The sequence below is a fragment of the Juglans regia genome, chromosome 4 (genome assembly GCF_001411555.2).
Source record: "Juglans regia cultivar Chandler chromosome 4, Walnut 2.0, whole genome shotgun sequence".
In the NCBI taxonomy this organism is placed as follows: Eukaryota; Viridiplantae; Streptophyta; class Magnoliopsida; order Fagales; family Juglandaceae; genus Juglans; species Juglans regia.
In genome coordinates, this window is record NC_049904.1 from 30459812 (window position 1) to 30482518 (window position 22707).

At 35.8% G+C, this 22707-nt stretch overlaps 2 protein-coding genes across 2 annotated transcripts; both read right to left on the bottom strand.

The window, feature by feature from the left end:
• Positions 1–776: 776 nt before the first annotated feature.
• Positions 777–4273, bottom strand: LOC109020892 (clathrin light chain 2-like). The gene is made up of 3 exons (XM_019003415.2): positions 3620–4273; positions 1590–1743; positions 777–1494 (listed from the first exon to the last, which is right to left on the bottom strand). The coding sequence occupies exons 1-3, from the start codon at positions 4003–4005 to the stop codon at positions 1054–1056; spliced, it is 981 nt and encodes a 326-aa protein (XP_018858960.2). The 5' UTR covers positions 4006–4273; the 3' UTR covers positions 777–1053.
• Positions 4274–5665: 1392 nt separating this feature from the next.
• On the bottom strand, positions 5666–15135 carry LOC109018996 (RNA polymerase II C-terminal domain phosphatase-like 1). Its single transcript, XM_019001204.2, has 17 exons — positions 14373–15135; positions 12954–13430; positions 12345–12555; positions 12005–12162; positions 11861–11931; positions 11535–11640; positions 11356–11439; positions 10605–11189; positions 10434–10497; positions 9617–9747; positions 9464–9517; positions 8672–8768; positions 7747–7949; positions 7538–7624; positions 6843–6908; positions 6653–6726; positions 5666–6305 (listed from the first exon to the last, which is right to left on the bottom strand). The coding sequence occupies exons 1-17, from the start codon at positions 14643–14645 to the stop codon at positions 6197–6199; spliced, it is 2850 nt and encodes a 949-aa protein (XP_018856749.2). The 5' UTR covers positions 14646–15135; the 3' UTR covers positions 5666–6196.
• Between the last annotated feature and the right edge of the window lie 7572 nt (positions 15136–22707).

The window sequence follows — 22707 nt, forward strand, 5'->3', positions numbered from 1 at the left end:
CTCCATCCCACCTGCTTGGTAAGTAACAGCTCAAAGAAATCAACTACATGATTGTAAATCACTTCTCTACAATCAACACCATCAATTTTTAGCATCTCAATGTTGTTGGTTCTCCCATAGAGTTAGTTATTTTGTGGAAGAATTTTGTGCTTCAATCTCCTCCCTTTAACCACAATGCTCTTTATTTTTTACGCCAATAAGTCTCTTCTAATAAAATAATCCTCTCAAGATCTGCGACCAACACTGTCTTCCGACTTCCGAGCTAATTCTTCTTGTGTAAGAGTTTGATTCTCTTGTATTCTCTCTTAACTCATGGATTTCCATCACCTTGCTTTTCTGGTATTCTCTTATATCACCAAACGACTACATGTTCCAGAGGTTTAAATTTTTTTTTGGAGCTTTCAATTTACCTGCAAAGGTAAAGGTAGGGGTACCCTGTATCTGATATGAGGACCACCATTATCTAACCCTGTCTACAAAGTCTTCACATTTCAGGCACATATTTTCAAATTTGAAATACTAACGCCCTTTTTGGAGAGCACCACAATCTAGCATGATAGACCAATGATCCGAACAAAACGAAGCATTCTCTTTTGGCATACATCCGGATCCGGACCACCCCCCCCTTCTCGGTGCCGGCATGATTAAACCTGTGAACACGAGCATACGATTCTTTGGCTTGAAGCACTTCCAACATAGAAGAAAGCCGTACCATATTCTCATGTTACATAATGTAAACCTTTGGATAATCAGTTCATAGCATCAAAACAAATGAGTATGCGCACATCACAATCAATTTGATCCTTGCCAAAGCTAGACATAACGTTAGTACAAAAAGTGTTGTAACATGGTAAAATACCGTGAAATCAATGACTACTTCCAATCCCATTCATGACATAGCAACAAGCAATCCAAAAAGTGGGTTCCACTGAAAGCTGAATTGAATGGACACAACTATTACACAAAACATATTCAAAACGAAGAGGAAGCAAGATGGAGTACAACAAATAAAAAGAAAACGTGTACGGACCAAAGCACTTCATACTGCTATGGTTATGCTGCAGACTGTTCCTCGGCAGGAGCTTCTTGTTTGGAAGCTTGAGGAGTATCATTAGAGGTGGCATCTTTGGGCGGTAAACCCGGCTCTCCTCCAGCTGCAGATCCGGTTGCATTTGGAGTTGCGTCTTTTCCATTTTTGGCATCTTTTACTCCCTTCCCGTCTTGGCCATCCTTAGCAGGTGCAGATGGGGGAGTTATCATGTGGGGAGGAGGCGTGTGTTTTAGCTTCACCAGTATTTGGCGCATCCTTGAAAGATCAGTGGGTTTCCCAGGCTTTGGGCCCTGCACAACTGTGATTGATGGTTTCTTGTCCTGATCTTTCTTGCCTCTTTTCTTCTCAATGTTTGGGATCTCATGGGGAATGAGCTCTGCTATTGCTTTCCAGTACTGTTTGTCTGCATCTTTATGAAACTTCTCTTGATTAGCTGAGTATAACTGCGCCAGAGAGAGACACCGATAGTCAAGCATTGAGAAAACCATAACCAGAGCAGAAAATAGGGTGGCTAGGTTAGAAGCACTTCAACATTTACCTTTTCCCTTTCTCTGTTGTTGACCTTATTACTCTCAAGGTTCAGCTTCCTTTTCTCGTAAAAAGCTTGCATATACTCCTCAGCTTCTATAATAATTTGGATTCTCATTTCTTTCTCCCTCTTCTCCTTCTCCTCAAGTTGAATGGCATTTTGACTGCACCAGCAAATTCATGGTTCGTCCTTCCTTAAATTTAATTGAAAGTAATTCCAATATAATTTAGAAAGACAGATATATCTTTACATTTAAAATAAGTAAATAACATAGAGGGTGTTCCCTATTAAAAAACAAAAAACATATCAAACAAATTATTGTATCAGACAACTGACTTTTCTAAAGTTAACCCCCTTTCTTTCCTGCTACACCAGTGTCTGCCTTTATGCATACGCTAAATAAACTCTGCAACTTGCCTCATTTACCACATGTGGATGGAGCTCGCACATAGGACAAAATGGTATGCTGCACCTGTCGCAGACCTAAAATTGGGCACCAAGCAATGATGATCTATGCTTCTGCTTGAAGGATATAATATACCAATGGCTCACAGCTGGTTTACAGATGTTATTAGCTTTAAATTGGTTTAATCTTTTTCCTTTCGACCAACAAAGGAAGTACCAAGACCCACAAGATCCTATCCTACATAACATCTCAAGACCTCCCTGCACGAGATGCTACCCATCCTTTGAATCAAAGCACTTCCATAACATCCAAGATAAACTTCTAATGTTAAAGAAAGTAATAAGGTTTGCCTAACTTATCCAAGAAATAAAAAAAGTTTTCCTACAGTTGGCGAGGACATAGTTGTAACCACTTGGAACCAACTAAACACCCAAGGTATGTACTCTTTCACCTTCCCTTTGGCTAAGACCCAAAGTAATTCAGGAATCGACCTCTGAAATACCGATGGTACTACACATTTTAAGTTCCAACATCTAGCTTCAAGAGTCTGTTGTCATCACAAGTAATTCCCCCACATAATCTCCAAAAATAAAAAAACTAGTCAAGATTACGATTGGAGTTTCCTTGAAATCGTTATAAAGTGGCAAGAACTTTTTCCTCCACGTAACATGGGATTTCATTCACCAAGTTTACATTCATCATCTTCCCATAAAAAGAAAAGCTCAAGCCACCTTTGCTCTTATACTCTGAAATGACTTAAAAAAAATTACAAGTGGAGCTTCCTTGGAATCATTAGAAATGCCAACAGATACTTATAAAAAAATAAATGCCAACAACTCCTTCACGCTACCTTCCCATAGATGGGTGTTACACACAAGGGACTGCTTTTATTTCTGTCCTTATACTGGATAGCATCTTCGAAGGGAGGAGGGGATAACATTTCCTTCAACGGGATCATGAAACATCTTTCTCATATATTTCTGATCCTATATCATGTTTAAAGCAACTCCAGCTGCTTACGTGTGAGGAATCCTTACTAACCTAGACTAATGAATATCACATAGCCTCAAAAAATAAATTTAATCCTGAAGAGACCCCTCAGCATTATATGTGACATACGGATCTAACTTTGCAGAGAAAAAAGAAAAAGAAATCTGCGTGGCAAAAAAACAGACTATATACACGGTTTCATGTTAAATCGTGCATGTACATGCCTCCATGCCATATTTTATCTCTTCTGGATCATAATAGATTAAGCCATCAACTAAACATTCAACAAAAAAAGTATACCAAAAAGACATTAAACTGCACTTGTCTAAAACTGTGCTAAATTCGATTTAATATATTTTCATAGACGATCAAATCAAATGAACACCTACTCTCTCTGCAAAAAACACAACTTCGAAAAAAATATTGTACGCTTGGATGCAACAGTTGCAACACCGGATCAACTGAACAGCCAAGAAAGAACAAGAAGAAACTCTGAGAAGTTGAAATTGTCTAATGAGATCAAAATAATTACAGATCTATGGAGATTGAAACAAAATTCATCTTAGATCTGAAAGTTAACAAATCAAAGAACTCAATTCTTAGAGAAATCCGATATAAAAAAGAAACTAATTAAAATCCTCACCGCCTCCATTCGCGAAGAGCGAACCCTTCCTCATGCTCCATCTCACTCGGCGGCGGGAGCACGGGCCCATCCGAGACAAAAACATCGTCACCAACGCCGTAACCATTTCCGTTCTCCACATGGATCGGATCGTACGGAGACTGGGAGTAGCCAGAGTTTGGATCGTCGAATGAAAATATCTCCGGCGAGGCAGATGCGTGGTCGACGGCGACGTCACCTTCCGCAGGAAATCCTCCGGAGAAGTCTCCTGCGGCGGCTGGGAAGCTGGAGTAGGCTCCGGATCCGTAGCTGCCGCCAGTGAAGTTATCGTCGTCGTGGTCGTCGACGAAGTGACGAGTTGAAGCGCTCACGTTCATCTCCTCTCCGTACGCGTCGAAGGAAGACATCTCTCTTTCTCTAATAAACACTCACCTTCTCTCTCTAGAAATGTTTCTCCCTATCTCGCCGTCTCCTTCTCTGTAGAATGCAAGAGCTTTTGCTGACTGGATACAAACAACCCTCGACCTTCTTATATACTTGCCACGGAAAAGTGAACGAATGGACTGTAATCGACTTGCCAAGCGGATCGATTTGTACCCGTCCTAACTTCTATTTGATTTTCTTCAAGGCTTGAGCTCTTGTGCTTAGAATTTTGTGGGTAAACTGATAAAAGATTTCCTAGATTTTTCCATCATCCAAACACGATATAAACATTTAATACCAATGAAATCTCTCCGAATCTACGATATTGATTGGATTGAAAAATTTTAAAAATCTCAATTCTATGGAAACACACAAAAAATCTTTACAACCTCCTAACACATCACACTCTACATTATTTTAAAATTTTATTATTTTTTTCTTTTATCAAATATTTATTATATGAATAATAAATAAAAAAATTGAAGTAATTTAAAAAGAATAAACTCAAAAAAAAATTAAAAAATTAAAAAAATATAGAGTGTAGTAGAAGTTGTATAGCAAAGCTAGTAAACACATATTGCTTTCAAGACGGATAGTTTATTTTATAGATAAGATGACATGAGATAAATTGAATTAAAATTAAAGTTAAAATATTATTAGAATATATTTTTTAATATTATTTTTATTTTAGAATTTAAAAAAGTTGAATTATTTATTTTATTTTATATTAAAAGTTAGAAAAATTGTAATGATTAAATGAGATGAAATGCTTTGAAAACATTTTATCTTATCATTACAACTTTTTTAAATTTTCACACAAAATAAAATAAACAATTCAACTTTTTCAAATTCTTAAAAAAATAATATTAAAAAATATATTCTAACAATATTTTATTCAACTTTTTAACTTTAATCTCAACTTATCTCATCTTTAAAACCAAACAAATTCCGTTTGATATAATTTTTTATGTTTATTAATGTTACGTAGTGTGTTCAAGGAATTAATAAAATAAAAGGAGTTGCAAATAAAATTTTGGATGCGAGTAGGAGCTTCTACATTCATTGCCAAAGGGATCACATTTGTCGCGTAATTATTTAAAAAAAAATAAAATAAAATGAGACTAACATAAAAGAATAATTTTTTAATAATAAATCCTTCTTTTTTAAAATAATTACGTGATATTTACGCACTTTATAATTATAAATAGAATTACTCATTTCAGTATGAGATAAATGGAGACAAATGAAATGACTTAGTGGAAGAGAGGGAATTTGGAAGTAAATAAGCACAAAATGGGGTGGCAACGATTTCAATATAAGCGTATGAATATTGTACAGTTCTAGATACGGGTGGATAATCAGATTTTATCAAAGAAATTCCAAGAGGTTGGGAAAAACTTCTCAGTGATCCATCCTTAGGAAACGCTACCTAACTTCATCAAACTCAAAAGTCATAAAAAACCATAAAAAAAGAAAAGAAAAGAAAAGAAAGGGGTCTCCAATCCATACTTACATGTGAAGAAACTGCAGAGTTAATCGGCTCAGTTCACTATCGCTATGAATTTTTGCCAAATATCAGAACTCAAGAAATTAACATATTCCGTATCTTCAGAGAGGTGGGTATTTGAGTAGAGAAGAACAGTCTGAAATTAACCATGGTTAGAATGTTAAGCAACTCCGAGCATGGCTGGAAGCTGCCCTTGGTCAATACACTGCAAATAAATCTCTGTTTTCTTCTGCTTAAACAAATATCAGTACACTGCAAATAAATCCAGCTCAATGCAGCTTGCAGAAAAACATTGGCACCGACGGCATGGGCCACATTAAAAAGTGGGGGGGACTACATGGTACAACCTTCTATCCTCTTGAGAGGTCGCTAGACATTTCAAGGAGAAAAGGCCTCATTAGATAGCAAATAAAACTCCGGAAACATGAATACCTCGGACTGCAGTCATTTTGGTGACTCCCTGTGCCTTCGAACGAATCGGAGATGAAGCCACAACAAAATATTCCGGTGGAAGTTCCACTGAGATCTTAAGAAGAATAGAGGGCAGATAGCCAATTGGCAGTTCTGAATCTCAACTGACCTTGCCTGTCTCTTAGTTAGTTATGTACCATAAAATGTCCCAACGGCAGCCATACCAAGAAGTGGGAAGAAAAAATGTATTATGCACTTTAGGGAACAGGAGGAGCATTCTTGGCATATCTAGCAGAAGAAGGCATCCGCTGCAGAACTCGTGAAAATTCCGGCTTCATACGTTTATTCGAAATCCCATGCAGTGACCTTGTTCATATTTGCCAAAAACATCAAATAAGAAAAAAGGAATGGAGAAAAGAGAATAAGAAAAACTGGAAAACAAAGCTCATACAGAAGAAATGGAATTCCAGCTAATAAAAATAGCACAGCACAGTGCTGTGAAGGAACTACTTTTATTTTTGTTCTGTTATTGAACGGCAAAATAACAGCGCTGAATTTTCAGGACATATCCTGGGCCCCCCACCCTCCTCCAAATCACAATATTTTTGATAATTTGTGGGGGTGGCAGGCCATGCCACACCTCAACATTGAAACACATGTTCTATATAAAAAAAATTAGGAACTGAACACTGGCAACTGGTTATATCACACACCTAGAAAAATCCGGCCGCTTCGGATTAGATTGACCAAGCATTGATCTTAGACTTCCAAGTGCCTTTTCAGCAGCCTGAGGAAAAACATGTCAAGGTGGTTGGCGAAATACATGAAAAAATATAGGTGTGTACAGAAGAAGAGATAATGTGAATCCCTTCAAGCCAAATTTTCCTATGTTAGTAAAAATACCTGCATCTTAGCCTCATCCCATGTCAGACCGATCCCTTTCCCTAAGACTTGACCGTCTATTTCAACCTGAAGAAAAGCATCAATACAGAATAGAGGTTCTTAGAATCAAGCATGGAACATGTATAAAAAAAAATGGCCATGAATAACCCTCAAATAGAGTTGCTTAAACTCCCACAATACAAATGCGGCTCCTCAATTTCAATTTATTACCACTTGCAGGCTAATATGAATTTTCATCCACATCCATCCATAGATGGCTAACCAGAAAAATGACTATAAGATGTACATAAATAGATCACTTGAGGGAATGAAATCCAGGACATATATGCATCTCATGAACAGATAAATAGGTCCAGAGTACAAGAAAAAATAAGGATATAAAACATAATAAGAGCAGTCGCTGTCGAAGCTTGGCTCTAGCAGATAAGCTAGCAGTAAGCTTGGCTACAGCAAAGCGCTAAGTATTTAGAAAAGGCATGCTAACTCAAAGACTGCCTGATTCAATATTTAAACAAAAATATCATTGTATTTTCGTAAAAGAGCCTCACAATAAGTCATTGTATCCCACCGAGTTTGCCTAAGATTTCAGAAAGGGAGGAAAAAAGGAACATTCCATAATTCACAGAAGTATAATATTAAAACTTGTTACAGAAGCATTCCCAAACTTCAATGAAAAAAATCTTGCTAATGCGAACCTGTGCATAGACTTCATCATTCTGAACTGAATTACCAGAAGGTGGCGGCCGAGGTTGAAAAGCCACATCGAGGCCTTCCATTGTGCACTGAAAGAAGTCAAAAATGCAAAAAGATAAAGCACATGAATAATCATTAAAAAAAAAATCCAACTCTTTCCGACAAGTAATGAATGTGAAAATCAAAGATGCTCGAGTTCTTGTGAATTTACTAATTCTTTCAGTGCAGAGACCGAACCCATTAACTTCTTAGAGCCTTCCAACCGAGGGTCGAGAGGCCTAGATGGTTCAGACGCAGCTGAAAATGAGACAGGCTCCTCTTTGGACAATGGCTGATCCCCAAAAGAATTCACACCACCCAAAAAACCATTGCCATTTGCATTAAGAATACTCCAATCCCCATGAATATATACATCTGTGGGCAAAATGTATGAAATGGTCAGGATCACAAAAGGGAAATGCCATGAGAAAAAACTGAACATATTTCAACAAGATTTCCCCAATGAAACCAAGTAAAAAAAGCCCAGATGTAGCAATATACAACAAACATGAGATTGATATCCCATTGTATTATATTATTATTATTTTTTTATAAGTAAGAGATAACTATTATATATATGAATGAAATAGGCATAGCCCATGTAAACAGGAAGTATACAGAAGAACACCTAAATACATTCTACATGCTATCCCATTGATATGAGCACCAAATAAAATGGTCAGTTGGAGATAGTCAGTATACCAGTGTGAAATCAGCTCATGATATAATCACCAAATAATATGGCATATACCATTATTATTATTATTTTTTATTGGCACCGGGTGTCTAGGAACAGCATCCCGACTAATCTTTGGGGTACACAAGCCCTCCGCAAGGAGTTTCCCACAAGTGCACCTCGGGTAATTCAAGGAAAAAATCCTTCAGTCCGATGACCCCTAGAGATTGTTTGCACCTAAGGGGATTTGAACCTCAGACCTGGGGGGAGCATACCCCCAAGCCCAAGGCCTTTACCACTTGAGCCAACCCCTAGGGGTTTTTAGTATACCATTATAAAACCAGCTCATGAGATGAGCACCAAGTAATAGAGCCCAAGCTCTGCTTCAGTCAACATAAATATAAAAAACAAGAAATCTTACTAGCTAAGTTCTTAAGAGAACCCTCAGCAGCCTGACGTTGCGCTTCCCTCCTCGTTCTACCAATCCCTTCACCAATTTTTTCCCCTGCAAACCAAGCCTACAAAAAACAATTTGGGGATGACTTATCAAGCATGTCATCTCACAACAAAGAAATGGACAACATAATCGGGTCATTACGAAAGAGGAAACACCATTGCTGAAAGAATCAAGGTGGTATTTAGCTCTGAACTAAACCATCAGTTTTACAAGTCCAATATCTAGCTCCACTAAGGAGAACTCAGCCCTCGTTTGAATAGGCCAAATCATAATAAAAATTAGGCCGGTTTATAATTGGGTATCACAAAAGTGTGGATTTATTTTGCGTAAGCTTTTTAAGCTAAATTATTAGCTTCATAACATCAAGCATTAGGAGTGACAAATAATTTTAGGATAGGTAAATGAAGTATGACAAATATTGTTCAATAAATGCTACATGGCATCATATTTAATGAGAATGGGCCCTTTAATCTCGCTTTCATTAAATTATATTTCCAACCTTACTTCTTAAATGTATTACATCAACAACTCAAAGGACTGAAATTTTTTATTCAAAAAGCTTGCCAGTCAGGCAAATATGACCTCAACTCCCCCCCACCCCCCCCCCCCCAAAAAAAAAAAAAAAAACTATACATTCATAACTGAAAATACAGAGATTATATCCTCAAAACTAAAAAGAAATTAAAGATTTTTTTTTATAGGTAAAAAAAGAAAAAAAAGAAATTAAAGATTTTGGGGGGTAAAGAAGTAAAATACCTCCATGGAAAATTGCAATTCCATGCTACCAATCAAAGCTGGTCTGAACTCCACCTATCAGTCCCAATACAAACAGGAGGGAAAAAAAAAGGAACTTAGATGGAACTCAACATGCACATAGGACCAGGTCATAATAAATCTCTTTCCAATTACCTTGGTTCCACACTTCATTGCGATATCCTGTAAGACTCCAGCTGGAGTTTCTTCATTTGGAACACCTCGTCCAGATTCGAAGTCTAGATCCCTGTTGCTGGAAGATGGTCGACTCAATGGAATATCTTCACCTTCAAAATGGCATCAGCATAATATAACAGCAGACATGATAATAAATTCCAAAGAGAGTAAAAAGAACCACCAATTGAAATGTTGCAGAGCATAAATCAACATCTTTAAAAGCTCTGATATCCATTACTCAAGAAAGTCAAGACTCAAGAGCCAATAAGCTTCTATTTATGTATGAATTCAGATTCGGAAAATCTTTTAAAATAGTATCAACAAAATTCTATATGGTAAATCATCTGATAAAAGCCTTATTCAGACAGACCATCAAAGAAATTCTAAAGGGAACAGCAACTAATAAGAACCTAATTCAGTTATCCCACAGTTTAAGATTAGCGATAGGTATCCCTTTTCAACAGTAGGATTCATTCAAGACTTCGAAAATCGAGTTTGGCATGTTTAAGAGTATCTCATTCATTAATGCTCCTGTATGCAAACTTTTTCTAGTAAGTGATGCCCGTGTATACAGGCTATGAATCTATGATGCTTAAAATTTTTATTAGACATCATTGTCAAACTTTTTTTATGTGCAAAGGTGAATTGTTTTTAATAAGCTTTAATTTCATAGAGATATGTAGGTGAGTTCAGATGCTTTGGGATTCGGAGACATTCAAAATAGTAAGCTGCAAGCCCACCAACGAAAAAAACCAGTAAGATTCGCCTCAGTATGCAATTTTGTGAAATAGCTCACCTGAGAAAGAATGATAACTGGACAGTGTATGGTTCAATCTCAACCGATCATCTCTATGAAATGCCTGCAAATAAATAATCTTGTGAGATTCATACACCAGTCACAAGTACGTTAAACCTTGCAGCACTAAAACAGAAGTATAAAGCCGGAACAACACCAAGTAACAATCACCTCTTTTTGCAATCTTTGATTTTCGTGCAGAACTCTATCAGAATTAATTGAACTCTCAACCTTTGGGAAAAAAGGAGGATGATGAGGTCCATGCTTATCAATATGCATTGATTCTGGATCTAAGGGAAATTCTTTGGCTCCTGCTCGGCTCAGCTGTTGTGGGCCCATCTCTTCCTCCACTGGAAACCAGCCACCCCGTGATTGCACCCGGGGAGCAGGAACTTGAATTGGAGGTCTGACAGGAAATTGGGGTTCAGTTGATGCATGCTCTCTTGTATCTTGCCCATGTTGCAATATGAGTAGCCTCCGCCTTGTATCAGGATCTAATTCTGATTCTGGTACCTCACCCTCTTCTCTAGCAGGAGAACTTTGCAAGCTTGGTTCTTGGGGCCCGATATGACCCGCTGGTTTAGCAAGTGAAGCCGGCTGAGGGAACTGAATGCTGGGAAAGTGTGACAAAACTTGAGTTGTTGTAAGTGGAATTGAGCTAGATGCTGATGTTATTGTATTCTGAAGAGCAGGAACAAGCCTTGGAACTAGATTAGCAACTGCTGAAGAGATTGTTGAAGAAGCAGATATTGCATCCTGAATGGAAGAAGGAAAAATAAAACAAATTTTATCTTGAAAGCACAGATAAAATTCTACATATTAACATCAAGACCCCCATAAGCATGCCTTGAAGGAGTAGATATCTTTTTGCCTTAATTTTATTGAATTCCAAATACACACATCAATTCAGAAGTCAGCATACCTTCAGTCTTCTTTCAACTTCAGCATCTGCCATGCCATCAAAAGACAGTGGATCTCTGTTGCCATTTGAAGCAGAAGCATCATCCTGCATGAAAAGTTTTTTATAGGTAACAAGAAATCTGAATAACTCATAAAACACAAACATAAGAATCAGCGTAAATGAATTTTTTCCTGACTAACCTCAGAGACTAAATAATTGCTCACATCAGGTGGAAAAGGAATATCTTTAATATCATCTTCATGAGCAATTTCAGAAATCTTTTGTAGAAGACCCTCATCAAATTCCCTGTCATCAGATATGAAGGTCAAGTCACGCAAAACAAACAATATCATATATATGTACTGAATATATATAGGAGGACCAGCATTTATTTTCTCAAAACTTAAGTTCCAACAATAACATTATAAAAAAAAAAAGTTCCAACAATAACAATTAATTGATTTTTTTTTTACAAGTAATAAGGATTAATTGATGTTGAACGTGTGTTGGGACTTAGTATTCTTACTTGAAAAAACCGCCTCTAACGTTGCAGGCAACATTTCTCGCCACACACAAAACAGGTATAGCATTATTAGCCTACAACATAAAATTAAGAAAGTGAGTCTCTAGGGTGCATTTGCACACATAGTCAAATGCAAATGGCGGATACCTCAGCTTGGGGAGCGTAGTATGGAGCAAATGCAGGAACAACATGGACCCGTGGTTGGTCTTTCTCATCCCACACTTTCAAGCGATCATCAATTACTAATGCCATCTTAGGATGGCATAAGCCATCTTGAAAGACATTGAACAGTGACTTCCTTGAACCTATTAGTTTAACATATAAGCAATAGGCAGAGCATCATAGGGAAATGAACTAGCTAATTCAAACAATTTCAGGCAAAAATAACAAAAATGCAGAAATATAATGACTTTTGTTTCTTGCCTAATGGCTCGTTACAGACAATATGTAATTAGCTTCTCTTAATGAGCTGGAATCATTCACTTACCAGACTTGACACAGACAATGCGAGCCAATAATTCCTTGGAGTTTATCAAATTTGAATCTGGATCAAGAAGCCTCCACATTTCTAAAGCATAATCCCTTTCAGCCATTGTGCAAACATAAACCTCAAAACGCTTGCGCCCTCGTGCTATCAAGTAACTCCGGAGATCATCCCATGCAGGTCTCAACCTCACAAGAACACTTGTATCACGAATCTATAGAGGAAAAATAAACATTTTCTTATAGTTAATAAGAAATTTTATTACCATGAATAGGCAAAACCCAAGTACACAGGACGTATACAAAGGAAATACCTACTTCACACTAAAAACAAAAAGAGGCTAATGCAAATCCTGAAAAATATCAGGAAAAAGAAACATTACTTGGACCAACTAATTCTAATGAGGCTCTTACATTGTAAAATAATAATTTTTTTATTGGTACATTGTAAAATAATAAATATAACCTAAACGTCTAAATGCATGTCCACCATCAAGTGGATATTGCAGAAACCAATCACTCCAAGCATCTGGTAGGAAGTCCATAACATTATGAACCACCATCTAATCAAGTAAAAAGAATTTCAGCAAGAGTGCCTATTCCAATTACATACCTGTGGATTGATGCGAGTCAGAATAATGTTCTTCTCCTGTAACCGTATAATTGGCCGAACAATAGGTTGATGGTTATCTGACACGGCTGGAACAACCTCAGACTGACTTTTTATCACCTTTCCATTTTCAACAACCTGGTCATTTTCAGCATATTGCTTCAATATATGCTTGTCATCTTGATAACGCTTGACCTCTGCCACCATGCCAGAGATGCGTTGTGGGTCCACTTCACTGTTTATTTTCCGCTGTAGGGCATCAATCCTATCCTCAAATGAGCGCATTGTATTTGCAACTATGAGCGTTTCATCAAGATCAAATACTATTCCAAGACATCTAAGGTTCAGCATGACGAGACAAGAATCATAAAGTCCTGATGCAACATTGAATCCCCAGAAACATGGATACTGTTTGTCAGTATTCCTCGAAGACATAGCAACAAAATGAAGTTCCTCCCCTCCTACTTCTATTACCGCAGTCTGTAGATGCCATATAGCAATCATTGTTAACATTCACAAAAACCATCCACACCCAAGCAAGAGAATCAAGGAAGAACTTAAATGATAAATCTGTGCAAGTTATTTATATCAAATGTACTGTAGGGAAGAAAGGATCACACAAAAAACAAAAAGTATATACAGCAAGGACATACAGATAACACAATGTTTCTCTCAAGCCATCCATAAGGAATTTTAGGAAATAGTTTCCTGGATAACCCCCTCTATTTCCTAAATTGTTATGCACTTCACATAATGAAATCAGAGCCACAAAGTTGCTTGTTGTTCCAATGTTCTGAGCTATATTCTCAGAACTAGATATTGAAGACTTGTTTTGCAGAGTTCCAGAGTCATCTTTCAACATTCTTCTCAAATGCAGTAAAAACCGAAATTGTGCCAAAAACGTAATCCTCAACCAGATTTTCAGGAAGACTAATAGCAAATCCTAAACCACGCTTTTAGAAAGACTCATGACAAAAAGTTGTCACCATGTGTTGTATTCTTAGCGTCAGATTTTTCGACCACGTTACCCAGGTTAACAAGTTCAAAGCAAGTCTTAATATACCAGTCAGTTCAGTCCTACACAAGAAGTTCATATATTTGTTGCAGCATCAACTAGCTCAGACTTCAGAGAGTTCTCAAATTACCTGGGTTTGAAATTCAGAATTTGAAAGTTCAAAGTTCAGACAGTTCTCATAAATCTTGGGCAAAATTGGTTCTCTAAAAGCGTTAAAAAAATCATAATAACTTCAAGACGGGTCATTGTTAATTCTTCTCGGGGTCCTCAGCAAGATTAACAGTGTTCATTTAGAATCTGAATTTCCTTCCTTTATTTTTAATTTTTTCTTCTGAGATTTAAAATTGGAGTTTCAGTAGTTTTCTCGTTTTTTAGATTTTATTTATTTTGTGGAGTTGTGCTTATACCTTGTTCTCCTTGAAACATGACGAGTGCAAAAGATAGAGCGGCGAGTCCTGTGACTGCGAGGACTTTGATTCCATTTTGAAGCAAATCCCACTAGATGCAATGGTATGGAGCACTGCCAGTGGTGGACACCTCTCACTCGCTTGCGAAAAGTAACTTATTCTGATTTCCTTGGCTTCAATCATCGGGTTGTCGTTGTTGTTCCCTACAGGGTACATCTCTACCTCCCCCAGTAACTCTTCCCCTTGATACACCACCGCCTTATACATATCCATTTCTCGCCGAAAACCAAAATAGTCAAAATCTTACTCTTTGGTGGGGCTCAGATTGTTCATCAATTTCTTTGTGAAACTCAATATCATCATCGTCTCAAGAATGCTTTAGATTTGATCCTATTTTTTGGAGTTTAACAAACAAAAGTAAAAATCCCAGATCATTCAGAGAAAATTTAGGGTTTTTTCCTGGAAAACAATTAGATCTGATTGCTGATGATGAAGACAATCCAAAAAAACCCTAAGCGATCTCCGATTGGATTTTCGTCTCGGAAGCAATAAATGATTGAGCTAGGGTTTTGATTTGATTGTGATGATTGTGGTGGTGGTGCTGGTGATGCTGGAGGAGGAGAAATGAGTTGTCTAAAGCGAAACCCTAGATCCAGAAAGCGAAAGGTCAAAAATAGCACTCCACTGCGCGAGGCAAAGATAATTAAAAGAAATTAAATTAAATTAGAAAAAGCAAATCAGAGAGAATAGTGGTTGGGGGCAGATTTCCAATTTGTGGATTCTTTCGCCCCCTTCGCAAAATGTTGTATATTCGTATAACCCTATAATTTCAGTCTGGAATTCTGAACATCAAGAATGTATTGCCTGGGTTGGGTTTCTCACGCGTTGAAAAAAGCAGGGATGTAAGTGAAGGAAAATTCCAGATGTACGTGACTAAGGTCAATTTGGGCAAATTTTGCTACGTGGCGGGCTCTGATTGCCTGGCCTCTTATGTGATTGCGTATTCTGTTTGACCGTTCACACGAACTTAATTTGTTTTTCTTTTTAAGTTTTTAGAGTTCACACGAACTTGCTTGTTACAAGGCCCTCGTGCAGTCGTCTGCCAATTTTCACCAGTTATAGGGATGGTTTGAATAATGAGATAAAGATAAGTCGTTTGTTAATATTTTTAAAATATTATTTTTTAATATTATTATTATTTAAAAATTTTAAAAATTTAAATTATTTATTATATTTTATATAAAATTTTAAAAAAAATTATAATAATAAGATGAGATGAGATGAGATCGTTTCGTTATTCAAAAAGCCCTTAGGGTCTATTTCATTTTAGAATCACGTAATTGGCAATGAAATAGTTTTAGTTAATGAGTGATATCATGTACAAACTTTAAATAGATAAATTTTATATAAGTTTTTTATAAAAAAATAAGTCTCACTAATAAAAAATAATTTTTTACATTTTTTTTATATGGAATCTACTATTTGTAATTTGCACAACTCATTTATCTGTTAATATGTTTTATAATATATGAGAAAACAAGAAAGAAAAAATTGCATAAAAATATTATAAAGTAAACAAATGATTTGAATCTAATTCTTTAATATTATTTTTATTTTAAAGTTTGTAAAAGTTGTATTAATTTTTGTATTTTATTTTATAATCTATGAAAGTTGTGTTGATTTTTATGTATGGATAATAATTAGGTAATATTTACATGAAAAATGTTAATATTTAAAATTAAAAAATGTCTTATATTTAAGTTATGTTTGAAAATAAAATTATGAGAAATTTTTATAATTTTGAGAATTTAATGTCTCATATTCAAACATTGCCTTACTTACTATAAAAGTACACGAAAAATAAATAAATATATTAGAGTAAAAACAAATAAGAAAAATGAACAAATACTGTTCTTCTCCTCAATAACATATGTCAAGATTTTTTTTTTTTTTTTTTCTTCACTATGTTCTTATAACTTCTTAGATACGCTTCATCTGAATTTAATAACAACATAGCGTATATGAATTTATATATCTAATATTTATGTGATTATAAGCCAATTTTGCGGAAATTAGATGGTATGTAAATGATTTTGGGAAAATTTTTATAAGTAACGGCTAAATTTTGATAGAATTTCAAGCAAATTTATAAAATTTCATTTACAAAGATAAAATTTATAAAACCATCAAATTTCATTTGCAATAATATATGTCTTTTAAGAAGTTATTAACTATTCAAACCAACTGTTTTTGTATGATGAAGATTTAGAACTGTTTGGATCTATTCAAACCTCATCTCATTTCATCTAATTCCAACTAAGGGTGGATTTGAATAGACAATATAGATGAGATGTTTTGTTAAAAATTGAAGAAAATATTGTTAGAATATAATTTTTTAGTATTATTTTTATTTTAGAATTTGAAAAAACTGAATTATTTATTATATTTTTGTATGAGAATTTAAAAAAGTTGTAATAATAAAATGAGATGAGATGTGTATCCAAACATACCAAAATCTCACTACTATTTATAAATCATCTCAACTCATTTCATCTCATCTCACTATATAAACGGGCTCTTTAATTTCACCAAATTTTCAAAGCAAATTAGATAGTAATTGGGATTTATACAAGTATCAAAGTTGAATTGTATATGAAAAATTCTATTCATTATCCTCACACATCATATTTTTTTTATTTTTTTTTCTTACTAAATATGTGGTGTATGGATGATGAGTAGAATAATTCAACTAATTGAAGAAGAATAAAACCAAAAAAGTAAAAAATAAAATAAAAATAAATATGGTGTATGATGTGTGGGGATGATGGATATCAAACCTCTTTATATGTAAGTTGGAAAAAGAAAGAGAGAGAGAGAAATGTAAAAGTCCAAGCATAACACACCAATATATGAGATGGGAGACTATATTTTCTACGTCATAACATCGTATTTACCCATTGAGATCTCTCGCAAGGGATTGGGTGTAGTACTTTTGACTGAAATGGAGTATAGAAAGGTGCTCAAGTCTCACTTATGATGAACTTGGCGTAGTGAGAACGTTGTTTATTGATCCACAATAATATTTATGAGTGTTTTTTTGAGTTTTTTTAGTATTGATCCACATGTTGTTTGTTATTTATTTGGACATTACAAATGGTATTAGCTACTAATTCCAATCAGAAATGTACAATGGGACTGGACCAGATTCCAACTTGTTATATTAGCCACTCATTACGTTACTTGCATGGACCAAAGATCATTGGCCTTGTTTCTTGCTCTTGCTAAGGAAGGGACCGTCGAAGGCGGCCTTTTGTGGTCCAAATGAGTTAACCAAAGGGTTGAGATTAAAGACCCCAATTACAGCACTCTACAACCAACTGTTTTGATGCGTTTATTGGAGATTTCCACGTCCATTATATCTATGTTCTCATTTAAGAAAAACAAAACCATAACGTGATTGATAGAATCGAAAAGTTTCGATCTATGGTAAGCACCAGAACGCACAAACACTTTGCTAGGGTGCATGAGATCACTCGTTGTGGGTGAAGGTGGTGAGCGGCCTATCCTGAATATTAAAGGCCAATTATCTCGCCAGTGGCCCATGTGTACTCATTACATGCGTGGTTATGCAACTGCGTGTGAAACTCACGTGCAGGTTGAACGGCGTGTGTGGTTCATGCGCTTGTTTGATGGTGGTGATCCTAACAGCTTCTTGAACATCAGCAGCCAAGGAGTTTGGTGGATTGGCGTGTGTCGTCACTTGGTGATTGAAGGACAGTAGATCTGAACATTTTCGACCTATTGGAAAGAGAAAGGTAAAGGAAAAACCTTTAGATCTATGGACTATAGAGGGATAGGAAAGGGGAAAGGGGGAGGGAAGGGGAGGAAGATGATGGTTTTGTTTAGAGAGAGAGAGAGAGAGAAAGAGTAACAATATTGGAGTTAGGTAGATAAAAGTATTGGAATTAGGTAGATAAAAGTTGGTCTTAAATACAGTGAGGGCTAAAAGACTTGAAAATGCGAAATCTAACCAAATAATAAACAAATTCAATTGTTTGTAACATAGCTGCAGTTAGAGCTTAGCTATCTTAAAAAAAAACTTAATTATATCTAATGACAGTCTAACGTTGTAGTAAAATGTCCAAGTGTCCCATTTTTCCTCTCAAAGTTTTCTCTCTACCCACAGCCCGTCATTTCAGTATCTCTGCCCAAGGCGGGAGGAGCTTCATCTCCTCCTCCCTTCTGCTCGCCCAAACCCTGTTTATAGGTTTATTTCTAGTTTTCTTTTATTTTTTTCGGTGATAGTACCAAGAAGTTTCAATCTACTACTTGCCGGCCATATCTAACCGCTACTCACCCCTCTAAAGGAATTCTCAACTGTCGATTTGTTGGACAATGGAAGAAATATGTCCAATCGAATGACGCGCGTGGCTCATGCGCTGCCACACCAAAGGGAATTTTCCGCCACCACGCATGGCACCATCGGGGCCAACAGCTTTGAATCTTTTAGATCCGTGTGCTCCTTTTTTCCTTAGTTGAACACGCCACCACTGTCGGTGGTGGTCCTTCATCGGTGTATCAGATAATCTTCAGGTTGCTATTCTCCTATGTTCTTACTTTTCCTAACCTAGGATCAAGACAATGTGATCATGATAGTCTCTTACAGTTGGATGGGATTAGCAAAATGCAATGCACTAGGGGTGAAAACCGACTGTATCGGCGCGGTTTTGGGGTAAAACCGACGCCGACAGATAGTTTATTTTTGGGGGAGGAAACCGGCCGAAACCGATCGATGGGGAGAAAAACACCGGCCGTCTCGACACCGGCAATTCTCTGGCGGTTCACGGTCGGTTCATCGGCGAGTTTCGTCTGAGAGAGTAGAGAGAGAGAGTGTGTCGCAGAAGAGAGAGAGAGGGAATGAAAAATGCGATGCGTCACTGGGAAGAAGACGCCCGAGGAAGAAGACGACCTAATTTCAAAACGACGCCGTTTGGTGTCGTTCTACTTAATTTTTTTTTAATACGTTATGAATAAAACGACGCCGTTTGGTTTAATACCAAACGGCGTCGTTTCAGTTATGTTAAAACACAACTACAGATTTAAAACGACGCCGTTCCACTTAAACTTAAGTGGAACGGCGTCGTTTTGAATACATAATATATAAAAAAAAAAATAACATTTCTTTAATCCGCCAGTTCAGCGGTTTGAACCAGGTTCGAACCGACGCCGAACCGACCGATATCGGTTTATACTATTTTCTGCCGCACGCCGACCGGTTCTTCACCGGTTTTGTCCGGTTCCGAGCTCCGGCGGCCAGTCTGAGTCGGTCTAAGTCGGTTTATCGGTTTTTTGTACAGCCCTACAATGCACCCCTCTCAACTGCGGCTTTTAATCGTAAGTTTATATTCTGTTTATCAAATTATATTAAAACCGTTTTAAAATGGCATCCCCTATGGGATTGGATTGGACTTTGAAGTCAAGCTTCTGACTTAATAACCCACTTTTTTATTTTTATTTTTAGTGCTGTTTTTGTTGTATTTGGGATGCTTGTTGGGAACATCCACTCCGCTGAATCTTATATCTTTGTAACCGTTTAATTTATCTCTACAATGCTTAACTTGCTGGGAAAAAATAATGTCCATGTGTGCAGCAACAAGTTCTCTCAGTTGATACCTTAATTTTGAAACATTCCCACCCACTTCAACATTATAAATGCCTTAAATTAATCGTTTATCCTTCGTAACAGCTTCAGCCTTCATGAGATAGCCAATTTGGTGTTTTGGGATCACTTTTTAAATATTATTTTCCTATTTAATAAATTTTAAATTTTGCTGACTTTGTTTATTGCAACTATTTTCGACCTAACCATTACCACTTGTTTTGGAATGGAAAATCAACCAAACTTACAACTCTGATGCTGACACAAAAGTCAATATCAATCTTTGTAAATAATGGACAATACTAGGATAAGTGCAAATGAGTTTTTTTTTTTTTTGTTTTTCTTTTTTATTAGATAGTGAATTGAGACGAAATAAGTTGAAATAAATTGAGATATTAAATAAAATATTGTTATAATATTATTTTTTAATGTTATTATTATTTTAAAATTTGAAAAAGTTGAATTGTTTATTGTATTTTGTGTTAGAATTTGAGAAATGTGTAATATAAGATGAGATGAAATGTTTTTTGTACCCAAACCTATGTATTTTTTAAACATCCTTAACTATTAAGAAAAAATATAAATATAAATATAAATTTACTAATAGTCACTTCCTTAACTATTAAAGAAAATATATATATATGACTGGACACATTTGGTAGGCAATTTGAGAGTCATGTTATCATTTTCCTTATATTATTTGGAGTAATGCTAGATACAGCTGTGGAGTATAAGAGTGAAGTTCACTATTAAAAAATTATTATTTTTATCATGTAATTTATGTATTAATTTTTATTTTTTAAAAAATATTGTGTAGCATTTGAGCATTCTACGATTATTAGGGATGTAATCGGTCCGGTTTGATCCGGTTTTGGATAAAATTTAAGACCTAACCAGTATGCACGGATTTTGGATTTTTAATAACCGATTCTACACAAGTTACTCTCTTAAACCGGTACTTCTAGTTTTACTGATTTCAGTCCGATTTTTCGATTTTAATATACTATATTATATATATAGTGATATATTATAATATATAGTGTTAGTATAACTATTAATACAATAGAATATAATGATATAAGATTTTAAAATTTAATATTATATTAATTAGTAATTTATCATATAATATAAAACTATTTTATATATGATTATATATTATATATAAAAATTATATACAATATAAAAAATTATAATAAATATATATATAAAACGGTCCGATCCGGTTTTTGAAAAAGAAAAATTGAAATCGGACCAATTTTGATTGATTTTAAGAAAAATAAAATTGGTACTAGATTGAACCAAACTCGATACTGATTCGATCCGGTCCAGTTTACCGATTCACTGTTTTTTTTTTAATTATTTCTCTGGACTGGCTGCATCGCAAGCGCACGGGAGCAAGGGGCAAGTCACGCGGACCAATAAGAAAGGCAATCGTATATAAAAAATCTATACAACCTCCTACTATTCACACGACCTCCACACACCACATTTTTTTTATTATTATTTTCTTTTATCAAATATTTAATATTTGAATAATTAATAGAAGAATTGAATTAGTTTAAAAAGAATAACTCAAAATAAAATTTTAAAAAATGTGATGTGTAGAGATTGAGAGATTGTGTAGCATTGCTCTATCCTATAAGTGCCAGCCAATCAAACAGTGATAACTTCTATGCCTGTGAGTGTGAGATTACTTCTTAGTTGTAAATGAATGGTTATCAACAAATATACATCGCCGACCAGACAATGTAAGACTAGAAAAAATAAAATGATACACATGTAACTTTTTTTTTTCACAATTATTTATGTAATCCTGTTTTAGATGGAGGACATTTTTACAGTAATATAGTTTTACAAAAACACCAAAACATGACTATAAAAAAATTATACGCACATCTTCCCGAAAAATAAAGATAACTTAGCATATGTGAAACAACATTTAAGTAGGGCTACAACCTGACTAATCCGATTCATTTTTTTAAATCCGATACTACCTGACCTGACCCTAGATTGGAAGCACAAGGCGCAACGTACTCCTCTGCAATGACGAGAATCGCCTTTTATTGACTGGGTGAGGTTTGGGGACTGAGCTAGGGTTCGAAATCGACAAGCGATGGTGAGGTTTGTATATAATCTCTTAGAGAGATCAAAATCGATTTCGAGGTGCTCCTTCGACTTCTTTCTTCCAGAGGCTTCCCATCGCAGCCACTCTTCTTTTCAGCCAACCTTGCTTCTCTCTCCACAGTGCAAATATTCCAACGCCAACATCAGTTCTGCCGCATAGAACCTAGAGACCATAAAAAGAAGAAAAACGATGATGTTAGCACAATAACATCATGTTAGCGATGAAAGCAATTAAAGCATAAAGGGTGTGGGGCTGGAAAATCATGTTAGCACGGAAGAATGGGTAATTTGCAGCCCATTTTTGCTTGGAAACCAAACAGAAGGATTTGCCTTTTTGCTCCAAGCATATCCTCTTGTACACGCCGTGGTCCTTGTTGTTCTTCTCAATAAGAGCCTTGAAGACAACCTTTAAAGCTAGCTGCTTGTCGATTTCAGTGGGTTCGACCCGCAATTTACTTCAACCCGATTTTTCGGCCAGGCCGGATCCTAGAGTTTTATGCACAAGCATACATTCAAGGTTAGCATCAAAGGGATAGTATTTAAAAAAAAAAA